This window comes from Monopterus albus, unplaced genomic scaffold (genome assembly GCF_001952655.1).
Source record: "Monopterus albus unplaced genomic scaffold, M_albus_1.0 scaffold223.1, whole genome shotgun sequence".
NCBI lineage: Eukaryota > Metazoa > Chordata > Actinopteri > Synbranchiformes > Synbranchidae > Monopterus > Monopterus albus.
In genome coordinates this window covers 165,987-178,405 of record NW_018128103.1, presented here as the reverse complement: position 1 = coordinate 178,405, position 12,419 = coordinate 165,987, and the positions used below count along the sequence as shown (strand labels likewise).

The following is a 12,419-nucleotide window of genomic DNA, read 5'->3' as shown; positions in this document are numbered from 1 at the left end:
GAAACCGGTGTCAGTGCCAATATGTCTTCTCAGAACTAAAACTATCTGAAAGACATCAATTCATTCAGTTCCATTTAATTCAAATTTTAAATCATTTTTATTTGCATAGCACCTAATCACAGCAAAATCATTTCAGGACACTTTACAAAAGAAGGTCTAGACCTTACTATTATTATTATTACTGAAGAAAACCGAGCCTTGAGCAAGCACTTGGCAACAGCGGGGAGGAAAAACTCCCTTTAAAAGAAGAAACCTCCGACAGATCCCAGCTCTTGGTGGGCGGCCTTCTGCCTCGACTGGTTGGGGTGAGTGGATAGAGACAAAAAAGAAAAGCAACAAGACACAACAAACAATCAAACACTGGGAAGATTGATGTGGCGGATGACTACTCATCAGAAATATACAGCTCCAGAGTCACCTGCAGAAAGGTACAGGGAGAGAGAGAGGACACACTACAGGAGAGAGGACATACAGTTAAAGTTCAGTGCTCTTAGTTAGTGATGTGTAATGGTGGCATATAGATGGATGTAGAGAAGAGAGGAGAGGATCAGTTTATATTAGCAACACAGAAGAAATACACTGCCCTGCATATGTAAAAGAAGGCTTAAATGCAAGACTTCAGAGACACTGATAAAGTCAGCCAGACAAACCGGGCAAAAAGGCAAAAGGAGCAGGAAAAAGGCAAATTCCAAGAAACAAGCTTGAGGTCACAAACAGTTAAGGCTAAGTAAGACTATGAAGCTACAGCTGGGATGACACAATATTGTAGACGTTCTGGCAGACTGCAAATGGAAATGGAGTGGTATATATACAGTATTACTACAAAAAGCTAGTTGGAACCAGTTGTTGAGCTACACAGAACAGTTACAGCTCATTCACTAGTAACTACTTATTCTTTTTCCCATGGAATGGGAGGAGAATCAGTTCTGTCTCATAAAGTTGTCTTGGCAGGAAGAGCAACCTACTGTAACAATTATAAGAAACTATTGTAGTATAGCTGCCTCAGAGTCAGAATCAACAATCCAAATATCATCTACTCATTTTAATAGTTGTTCTTTTTCACTTTGTGGTATATAAAACATACCTAAATGCTTGTGAAAATGAAACAGTTTTCACTTTTTTACCTTCAAGATAAAACTGCAACTTAGTTTTTTATTGCTGTCAGCAGCACACTCTTGGTGTATTAACACACCTTTCTTTCTCATGCTGACACCTAAAATAAGAAGCTCTAGTGGTGTTCAGCTTTAACAATAACAGGCCAAAACAGAACATCATGTAACACTAGTAAAGAGCCTGTAGCCATTGCACTCACTCACCACTGAAATCATTGTTTCTACAATAGCACAATGACGCAGCTCTCCTGTGTTTTCACTGGCTGATACACCGGGGCATATAAGAAACGAAAAGTAGAGAGAGTGGTAGAGAGATACTTAGAGTGAACTGTTGGATAAATAAGAACTTGCAGCCAAGTTGGTCCCTCTAACTGTATTGTTGTTTTTTTTTGTTTGACTGTTTTTTATATTTTTGGTCCAACACTACACAGTATTTTCCTGTTGCTATTAATGGGAGTGGAGACAACTACTTTTTATCTACCACCAACAGGCCACTATCAAGGATACCCTGATTACATGTAGCCTATAAGCACCATACCAAACTAGCAGTTAGCCAACAAATCACACTCATCTGTGTTCTCATATTAACCCTGTTCCATGTATCAGAACGCATCCTGAGGCCTGGCTGAGGCCTTTCTGTGTGGAGCCTGCCTGCATGGGTTTTTCTCCTGTTTCATCCCACAGTCCAAAGACATACAAGTTGGGTAAAATGGCCGCTATAAATTGCCTGAAGGTGTGAATGTGAGTGTGAACGTGCTTGTATGTGCTATTCCTGTAAAAGAATGAACAGGCACTCTGTACCTCCCACTTGTTCTGTGTTTGAATAGGCTCCAGCCTGCTGCGATGTTGTAAAGACTCCAAATAGCAAAATGTCTTCTCAGTTCACTGTTGCTTTAAAACTCAACACTGCTCAGTCAAGACAATATTTTGAATGAAAAATGGGAATTAATGTACAATCTGCATTAAAGTTTAATAGTTTGAGTTTAAATAACCTTTTTTCCAAGTTAAAGATTTTTGTTTTCTACAGGAGCCCTCTGTCTGGTGTCAGCAGAGCTGTAAAAATGGGTCCCAGAGAGAGTTGGGAAAAAGCACAGAAAAGAGGTAATGAAGAGCCACCAGGTCACTAAAGCAGTGCTGGCCTTTGGCGATCCGGTATCGGAAATGACCTTACAGGAGGAGCTGCAAGAGGCCATTGAACAGATTGTCTCTTTACAACTAGAGGTCCCACAGGAACAAAAAGAGTATTTACAAGAAATACTAAAATGCACACTGCTGAAAGATGCAGAGTCTAAAAAGACGACAGATGAGCCAGAAAAAGATGAAAACATGTTACTCAACTTGAAGGAAAGCACACCAGTGACAGAAACAATCCTGGTGCAGGAAGAAGAGTATATGAAGGAGTTGATAATAAACTTGTATTCCCCCCAATGGAGGAGGAAACGGCAGACCTGTGGAAAGAAGAGGATGAAGAAATGGAGAAAAATGCAGAATATCTGGCCAAGGATGAGTAGACGGAGGAATTGGATTTCGAGGAGAAAGAGAAAAACTGCAAGAGGAGTTGGAGAAGAGAAGAATGATTAAAGAGCAACAGCTAAAATGCATAAAGTAGGAAGTTAAGATACAGAGTAAGTAAGGATAATCACAAGATGATTTATGTCTACTTTGTTTATAACAGGTAGCTCAGCTATAATGATTTTAATCAGTATAATAGTTTAGATTGATGTTTAGAAATAGTAGTTGTTGATTTATTTAGTGGAAAGCTAATCAAACAAGGATCGTTGATGATATAAATGCATAAAGTAGGAAGTTAAGATACAGAGTAAGTACGGATAATCACAAGATGATTTATGTCTACTTTGTTTATAACAGGTAGCTCAGCTATAATGATTTTAATCAGTATAATAGTTTAGATTGATGTTTAGAAATAGTAGTTGTTGATTTATTTAGTGGAAAGCTAATCAAACAAGGATCGTTGATGATATTTTTGCTTTATTGCTTACTGCCATGCTGTAACTCCCTTTAAATCTATATAAAACTTCTAAAAAAAGTTTTAACTGTCACTTTATTGAGTCAACATCATTATTATTATTATAATTATTATCCTTATGGGTTCAGAATGGTTGTAGACCTTGTATGTAGTGATGTTTAAAGCTGTATATGATAATTAATACATAAACAACAGTACAATTAGTTTAAATGTGGTCAAAAAAAAGTTTTAACTGTCACTTTATTGAGTCAACATCATTATTATTATTATAATTATTATCCTTATGGGTTCAGAATGGTTGTAGACCTTGTATGTAGTGATGTTTAAAGCTGTATATGATAATTAATACATAAACAACAGTACAATTAGTTTAAATGTGGTCAATCTCTCAAGAGAAAATCAGTGATGATTGATAATTAACATTAAATTACTGACAATTTTCAGATAGTTCCATCAGAAAATACTTTAGATAAAGTAATCAGCTATTTACTTATTACATCATATACACTGTAACTTGAGCATCCTATTTTGGAAAATTAAGCAATGTCAGCTAAATACCGTGCAAAACAAACACGGTCATAAGTGGCCAGTGTCATGGCTTTTATGATTTATTTCAGACAAAACTCAACACTTCCTCAAAAAGCCAGAGTATACTGGTTCCTAAAGCTTCTCAGGAGAGTAACATCTATGGGTATAAGGAGGTAGCTGCCTATACCTGCATATTGTTCGGGAGGATTTAGGGTCTTGTCCTAAATAATTGACACATGAGAGGGAGGTCTGCAGGGAACTCCCTTTGCAGGTTCATGGTAGTCAATTACTGAATGAATATCTCCACCAAAAAAACCTCAAGCAGTGTTTGGAGCTTTAATATGTTTCAAATGTGCCACTTTAGTGTGAGAAGTTAAGCTCTGTTCCTATGCGTTAGCATATCGTGGCCTTCAAACATTGGAGAGAAAAGAAACAATTTAAAGATGTCATTGATGGATTGAATATGTTTGCTTTTCTAATTCAGTTTGTAGTAAATGAAACAGTGCTCTAAATGAGACAATAACAGTATTAGAATGTAAGCATAAGTCCACATGGTCTGTAGTGCCTCTGACATAAATTACTACCAGTTGCCACTACAAAGCAATGTTGTGATACGCAAGTCTCCATTTTGTTTGCATCATGTGTATAAAGGTTATTTGATGTCCATACAGCATCATTAGAGTTCTTTAGCCGATTTTCTGTGGAGGCCTCACACATAAAGGCTAAAAAAATATGGTGACATGGTTCTACAAGACGTTTTAAAGGTACCCTATGCCCCTGAAGGTTTGACCACTAGTATCATAATGGAGTGATTACTTTATAGATCATAAATGCACACGCCAGATCACTTAGGTGAAGTGATACAATTCTATTGCAGCTTTGTATGAAAAGAATACAAATCTTAAGGTGTCATGGTTCTGTTGTATCTTTTTGAGCTTTTATTTTGAAGTCATTTTCTGTCCCATGCCATGCTCACCAGCCCCAGCTTTACTCAGCCCCTGATTGACCTATATTACATACAGCTGTTGCACATTATCCAGCCTGGCTTGCCTTTAAATCACCTCTCCTCCCTCAGCTCATTGTCAGTGGTATAATTCTTCATTATGATACTTGGCAGAGTAGAAGAGAGGAAGGCAGGGAATGAGTGCTGATCACCTGGGACATCTGGATAGGATATAGAGATGAGAGCCTTTAGGTTTCTGACAATGTGGTTTGATTCAAGACTGACCTGGAATGAACATATTAACAGAATTCATACTAAATGTCAGGCATTAAATATTATGAAATGTCTTACTGGAGCAGAATGAGGGCAAGCAGGCGTGCATTAAAAATAGATATGTGGCACTCATAAGGCCAGTGTTAGACTATGGGTGCCCCTGTCTATAAAAACAATATTGCAGAAATTGGAAATTATACAGACTAAAGGCATTAAGAACAAGTTGTAGTGCTTTGACAACATCACTAGTTAATGCGATTCGGGTCGAGATGGGAGAAATGCCATTTAACTTGAGATGAAAACAACTAATGATGAATTACTGGGAAAACCTTAAAGGACACACATAGGAACATCCAACAAATAAAGTACTCCTTCCTTGTTGGGAGAGCCAAAGAACAAGAAGCAGGTATTTTGGATGGGATAGTGGTGTTGTGGCTAGAGAAAGGGGATTGAATGTCAGATTGAATGAATACTCCACCGTGTCAGATGGCAGACCATACAGGTAACTTCAACAGATATGTGATAACAAGCAGCTGAAATGAGTTTCCATTGTAGACCCCAAGAAATTATATATCTCATCTGGCCTGAGAACACCTCGGAACCCCACCAGAGCAGCTGGAAAACATTGCAGGGGAGAGGAACATCTCGACTACCTTATTGAACCTGCTGCCACCACGACCCAATCTCAGATAAGTAGCAGAAAATTGATTGACAGGATAGAGGACTAGAGACTTCAAAAACACAGAGCAAACAGGTGAGTAACCACAAGAGGTTTCTCTGAAGATATTCCTTTCTTCAATGCACATACCTATAGTCAAAAGAACAAAAACTCAGGGAGGACAAACCAAAGAGACAGTTTACTAGACAACTAATTAATCAAGACATCAGAGCAGAACCCAGTGTAGCTAAACAAGGTGGTAGTCAGAGACGGACAGGTCAGGTTGAAGCAAACAAATCAGATAAGTGGATGGAACGTTCTGCAGAAACACCAAAAGAAGATCCGTGACTGGCTCAGAAGGCAGGACAGGTGAAATAATCAATGACAATTAGGCACAGGTGCAGGCAATCAAGGGCACACCCACAATCTGTGCTGAGCCAGAGACAAAAAAGGAATCGGAACAACTAATCTGCCTTGGTCAACAGGAAGTTGGACAGCAGCCATGACAACCTAAGCTTTATCAAAAAGCAAAGTCTTAAGTCCTTCTGAACTGAGACTGGGAGCTGGTTCCACAGGAGAGGAGCTTGATAGCTAAAGGCTCTGCCTCCCATTCTACTTTTGTGGACTCTAGGAACCACAACCACTCTGAAGGGCACTGCGCACAGGCTACCTGTGACAAGCCTTAAAACACCCACACACATTATTTTCAGTGAAAGCCCACACATCAGTGAACTGATGCACATCGTTGTGGGTTGAAGTGTGACTTTAATTCAGGATATGCTATTGTCTTATTTTCTGGTCATCAACATGCATCAAAAGCATAAAATACTGAAGTACTCAGCTATTTCAGTAGTCCTACACCGACTTTGTGTTATTCCCGATGTCTGTTATGGAATTCATGTGATGTGTGTCACATGACAAGCTGCTAGAGACTTGCTTTATGTGTGATTCAAAGGACATATCCTGGTCAAAAATGACTCCAAGGTTCCTCACAGCAGAACTGGAGGCCAGTGCCATGTCATCTAGAGTAGCTATATGGTTAGACAGCAGATTTCTAAGGTTTTCAGGCCCAAGTACAATAACTTCAGTTTTGTCAGAGTTTAGAAGTAAGAAATTACAGGTCATCCAGGCCTTAACTCAGAGAGATCTATGAGAGGGAAGAAGTCTAAATCTAAACAATAGAAACAGATGTTTCTAGAACTGCTGTATGGGATGAAACCTACACTATGTGAGAGTTGTAGGAAAGTCTGAGAATTCAGTTCAAAACTCTGAATAAGGTGGAGTTAGCTGGTATACAGTAAGAAATAGAACTGGCTTTTGAGTTTTCCAGTTTGGGTGTGAGAGACTCAGGGTATGTTAAATAAACACTCCTTGGGTTCCACATCTCCCAAATGAGCATATTCACTTCTAATGCCACTACTGACTGTGGCATCATTACTGATTACATGCTTTTATTATTTCAACCTTTATCACAGCTTGAAGAAAAGTTCTTTTAAATGGATGTCATAACATAAAAAAGGCTTTAGAAGAAACCTTTGCAGCAGCTGTGAAAACTGTACTTTCCAGAAGATGGCAGTGTTTGACATTAAATGGAGATGCCAGTTATCAGACATGTCTTTGTGCCTACAATAGAACAATTGACATGGGGCACATGAGGTGGACTGTTGCTGCTTTCAGGGTCCCTTGAAGTCATGACTATAACATGTACAAATATTTTTTACTTTTAAAATCAGGTGCCACAGAACTAACTTGTTCAGCATATATTAAGAGAATAATAGAGTGCCCCTTTGTCAAACTGAGGTGTGAAGTCAAGATTTATGACATGATGTATGCCTTTTTGGCTATATTAATTTAATATTTATTTAATTACCAAGCTTCTGAAAAGAGAATTTATACATTTTTTACACTAATAGTTATTTAGAGAGAAAGCCCTGAACTAATCAACATGTGGGTGGGGGGCACCTGCTTTTCCTTAATTATATTATTTAGAGAGAAACATTAAGCTTTACATCTATCAATCTTCTGTTTGTCGATATTTACACTGAATTCTAAATTGTGACATACAAAAGCAATCAGTAGCAATAATGATATTGGGCTGGGTGGTATAGTGTTGCAGGGGTTAGTGGTTTGAGCCCTGGTAGACCTGGTGCCTTGGTGTGTGGGGTCTGCATGTTCTCCCTGTATCTGCGTGGGTTCTCTCCGGATACTCCGGAATCTTTTCTGACATGTGAACTCGGCTTTAGTACATTTATAACTGCTTTAAGTTAAATGTACAGGCAGTTTCTGAAGTTGTGTTGGAACCAATGAACTCAATCCTTGACATGTGTAAGCTCTTGAATTCTTATCTTAACTGAGTTTGCATGCTTGACAGGCCTGCAGCCATGAAGCTCCTAACATTTACAAAAGTACAAGTTGCATGGTGTTTCTGCTTTCAAAATAAAAGCACATTTCTTAATGCTTTGGGGGTAAGTAATGTCATATGTACCTACTGCCACTGGGACAATTATGATAAATCAACATCAGTTTCATTTACAGTGATGTTTTGAATATAGTACATTATTTATTTCCACTATAGTTCTTTGGTACCTATATTAGCCTACATGATGTGCATTATGTGTAGGCCTGACAGTGACAACAACTGGTGTCATTTCTAATTTTAGAAATCAGCCTTCTTAACAGCTACAGATGCTTTTAGAAAACCAAGACTTTTACATAAAGGACTTCCCAGAATGCAAACCCTCAAATTAGCCTTCCATACGGCTGCATCTTAAGGTATTTTAGTCCTAACATTATTATGTAACAATTATTGTAACAACTATTGTCATTTGTGATGCAGGAGGAGAATGTAATTTTTATGCTTGGGCAGATAAATGTTTGCCACTGTAGCTTTAAAATATGGGCCTCAGCCCAACTACGAATCTTCTGTTTTCACATTATTTAACCTGCTCAAATTCCATACTTCACCTTCCGCTTTTTGTTACCCGTCCATTTTCCCTCTGTCCTTCTATTGCTGCTGGGGTCTGCCAGTGATCGAGAGCAGCATGAACCTCCCTAACCTTTCCCAAAAGCATCAAGTGCACAAGCAACCAAGTATACACAAGCATTCCCTATCCTTAGATTTCATTCATTCAAATTTCCATTTGTACTTAGCAAGGGCAGGGCCCTGCTAGTGACCTGAATGGAGAAGGCCTATCATAGAAATCTTCTAAACTTAGAGATGTTGCCATCCTCATTATATTGAGGCACAGAGCAATGTATGAGTTCATATAGTAAGAAAGCACCTTGGCTTGTCTGATGGCTTAGCAAAGAACACACATTCCTGGATGTTTTATGCATGTAATACTTCTTCACTGATTTTTCAGGCAATATATGGTGACATAAAATGATAGAGTTTTTCTCTCTATATAGCTCACTGCTTGTCCCTCCTGCAGTCAAATCTCATCGCTGTTATTACTCGGAAATATTGTGTGGCTCCTATTCTGAAAAGTCACAGAGGAAGCATCATCTTGGTCGAGCATGGTTCGTATAGCAGTCTTGACTTCAGAGAGGAGTGCGGCTGTGCGGCTCGTCCGGCGCTCAGCAGTGGAGCGACGGTTGGCGCTGTGGTGGCTGCGTCTCCTCACCCTCCCACGTCCCGCTTTCTCTCTGCCGATGCTCCCGGCCGCCATCACTCCCCGTTCTCTCACACCTCCGCTGAATGCTCGTGTTTTCACCGGGGCGTCCATGTCAACATTTCCTTGCTTCTAAAAACAATTCGTACAGTCTGGACTCCATAAGACACCAAGTAGTACTATTATCATCCGTTTCTGAATGACGGGCGGTCGGTTCGACTTTGACGATGGTGGCACCTACTGCGGAGGCTGGGAGGACGGTAAAGCCCATGGCCACGGTGTGTGCACCGGACCCAAGGGCCAGGGTGAGTACTCGGGCTCATGGGCCAACGGTTTCGAGGTGGTCGGAGTTTACACCTGGCCCAGCGGCAACGTGTATAAGGGCTACTGGGCGCAAGGGAAACGGCACGGACTCGGCGTAGAAACTAAAGGGAGGTGGATTTACCGGGGAGAGTGGGCTCACGGGTTCAAGGGTCGTTATGGAGTCCGACAGAGCCTGAACACACCAGCCAGGTACGAGGGCACCTGGAATAACGGGCTGCAGGACGGATATGGCGTGGAGACCTACGGTGATGGAGGTGAGAGGGGTGCATCGTGGGGGACCGGGGCTGATGCGAGTAAACGTTTGTCACGGCTGGAACATGTTCTTCTGTTACACATTGTCGAAAAACAGTCTACAATGGCCAGTGACTACATTACGACCCCAAATGCTTCATAACACACCGCGCGCGCGCGCGCACAGCCTCCCTCAGGTGTCTAGATTAATTACAGCACACTGTGATATAGGCCTACCAGTGGCAGAGGAGGTAGGCTACTCAGGTCTTTAATTTAAGTGAAATTTAATCATTTTACTTTTGCAAAAATACAAACATATTAGAAAGAGTGCCCACACGTTTGACTGGTAGTGTATATTATATTATTGGATTATAATTCCTGTTCTTCTTATTGTGTTCATCACTTTAATGCTGCAACTGGTAAAGGTGGAGCTGATGTTAAATACTTTATATTCTTATAATTTTCACTTATGTTGCTACTTAATTGTTGTGCCTCAGGGCCTTGGAAACACTTGCTGTGGATCTTAATTTTGATTACAATTAAACTTAAATTACATTATGACCAAACACAGTATAGTGAATAATAAATGACTGTGGATCCAGCATAAGTTTGGATGCTTATCAAGCAGATCCACAAAATTCCAGTGGGACAGTGTGTAGTTTGTTCCAGCTCTAATGTCTGTGTGCTGGTTTTCTACCAGTGTGTGGAATTAGTATGCTGTTCTGTGAATGATCGTAGTGGAAACATTGCCATCCAATGTTATCTACTTGGTCACTTTTAAGAAGAAGATAAGACTTTGTTGATCAGTTAATTGTTTGTATACCACATTGTTCTTATGGTCACCCTGTATGGCAAAAGTAATCAATGGTATATTTATAGACTGCTAATTCTAATATTGCACTTTATTTAGGCTAGACAAAGTTCTTTTGGCTTTTTGTGTGAGACAAGTTGATGGTTTTATAAGTCTCGCTTATTGTTAATGACATCAGCACTGCAGTGATGGTTGCGCACTGCTTTAGGTAAAAAAGTGTTTTTTTTTCTTCACACTGAGAAAATATACTTTTTTCTACTGTCACAGATTTTCATACACTTCATGCCATGGTGGTAGATAGGGGTGTACGATATTGCTATCTAGGTTTTTTCTGGGATTTTTTTGATAACTATCAGCAGAAGATATCTTGCATTCTTCAAAAACATGTTTGATTAAGACTTGTAGTAGCTCAAAGAGAGATTACATACTGTTTTACCTAAAATGTAATATAATCATCGTCATCAGTGTCATCAATTTCATTGTTTAGTGCTCTATAGCCTAGTAGTAAAGAGGAGATTGTCCCAGAAGTGCTTTTTCTCCATTTGTTGTGAACCACATGATGCAAGTCTCTCTCTTTGAATTTCATCGCACATACTGTATATCCACAGCTTATGATAAGATCATTTAAAACAATTTGCAGTTTCTTTCTATTAAGTTGCATTGAAAACAGAAGTGGTGCCACCAAATCTGGAACTGGTGGTATCTTCTGAGAGACTGTGGTACCAATGCTACCAGTATGAAATATTAGTCTGGAGCCTTGTAGACAACATTAATTAAACTGGAAGATCTTTCTTGACCTTGGTAATAGTACTTTTATATATTTGTTTTAATTCAAGGTCCACTGACTGTCTAACTAATGTTTTAGTTTTTGTCGACTGATTAGGTTAGCTCAGTTGCCAAGGAGACAGCTGATCTTAACTGAATTGTAATATGAAGCACCATAATAGCAGGACATAAACTAGAACTAGAACACATTTATTTTCCCTTCATCTGTATTTTATTACGAATTCCTCAGCAGCATTTTCTCTCAATTAAAAATCCATGCTTTAATTCCCATAGATAACATTAGTGTATTCCTCCTTCTGTAGCAGTAAAGGGTTTGTGGAGCTACTTTACCCCACTACTGGTTATATGAAACCATTTCTGTGTCCCAGCCCAGGGGCCTCTCTCTCTCCTACTCTCTATCTTTATCTCTGCCCTGAACTTTGATGTGGCAGAAATTAATTCAGCTTACTTCATCAAATTATTCTTAGTCAGTGCATTAGGATTTTGCCTGTAGGACTGTAATGATTTTTGGTTCAACTGGTCATTTAAAAAAATGCAGTGCCAGAGCCATGTAATATGTTTACTACAGTACAGGTAGAGTGGGTACATCCCAGTTCCCTTATTTGATTGCTTCTTGTTCTATTCTCGACCTGGAAGCCATTCCTGTCTGCTATCTTTTTTTAATTCCTACATTTAAATAGGTAGTCTCATTGAGATCATTATCCCTTTTTCAAGTGAGACCTGGCTACAAGATTAAACATATACATTTTAAATATGACACAAAAGATTTACACCCACAATTACAACAGTTTTCCATTAAGAGAAACAATTTCATGTGAACTATTGTGAGGCTATGGCCATCATAACGTGGCTTGAGGACAGTTCTACCCAGAATGTCTAATACATGCGTCTGGTCCACAAGTAGACTACTATTGGCTCATGTACTTTCCCTGGCTGAGTTATTGCAAAGAAAGGAATGAGATGTATTGTATACTGCTCTCAGTGTGGCCCTACATTTGTGGAGAATACTAAAGATGTTCTCACACTAGGCATGGTTGCCACGTATTTGTGTCTGAGCACATTTGTGCACACTTGACGTCATCACGATGCAACTTAAGAGAAGCACTCTGGCATAGCACATAGTGTTGGTGTTTCATGCACGGGCACAGATAGCTA

General features: G+C 39.5%; 2 protein-coding genes across 3 annotated transcripts in view; one reads left to right on the top strand and one right to left on the bottom strand.

Moving 5' to 3' along the window:
* Positions 1 to 9,226, bottom strand: part of LOC109971400 (peptidase inhibitor 15-like) — a 39,862-nt gene extending 30,636 nt beyond the window's left edge. The window contains exon 1 of the mRNA XM_020619632.1: positions 8,956 to 9,226. Within this exon, the coding sequence (XP_020475288.1) occupies positions 8,956 to 9,226 (271 nt within the window). The remainder of the gene's footprint in view (positions 1 to 8,955) is intronic.
* jph1b (junctophilin 1b) overlaps positions 9,150 to 12,419 on the top strand; it is a 29,968-nt gene continuing 26,698 nt past the window's right edge. For both annotated transcript variants that reach the window (XM_020619617.1, XM_020619616.1), the window contains exon 1: positions 9,150 to 9,690. In XM_020619617.1, the coding sequence (XP_020475273.1) occupies positions 9,312 to 9,690 (379 nt within the window). In that variant the 5' untranslated portion in view covers positions 9,150 to 9,311. The remainder of the gene's footprint in view (positions 9,691 to 12,419) is intronic.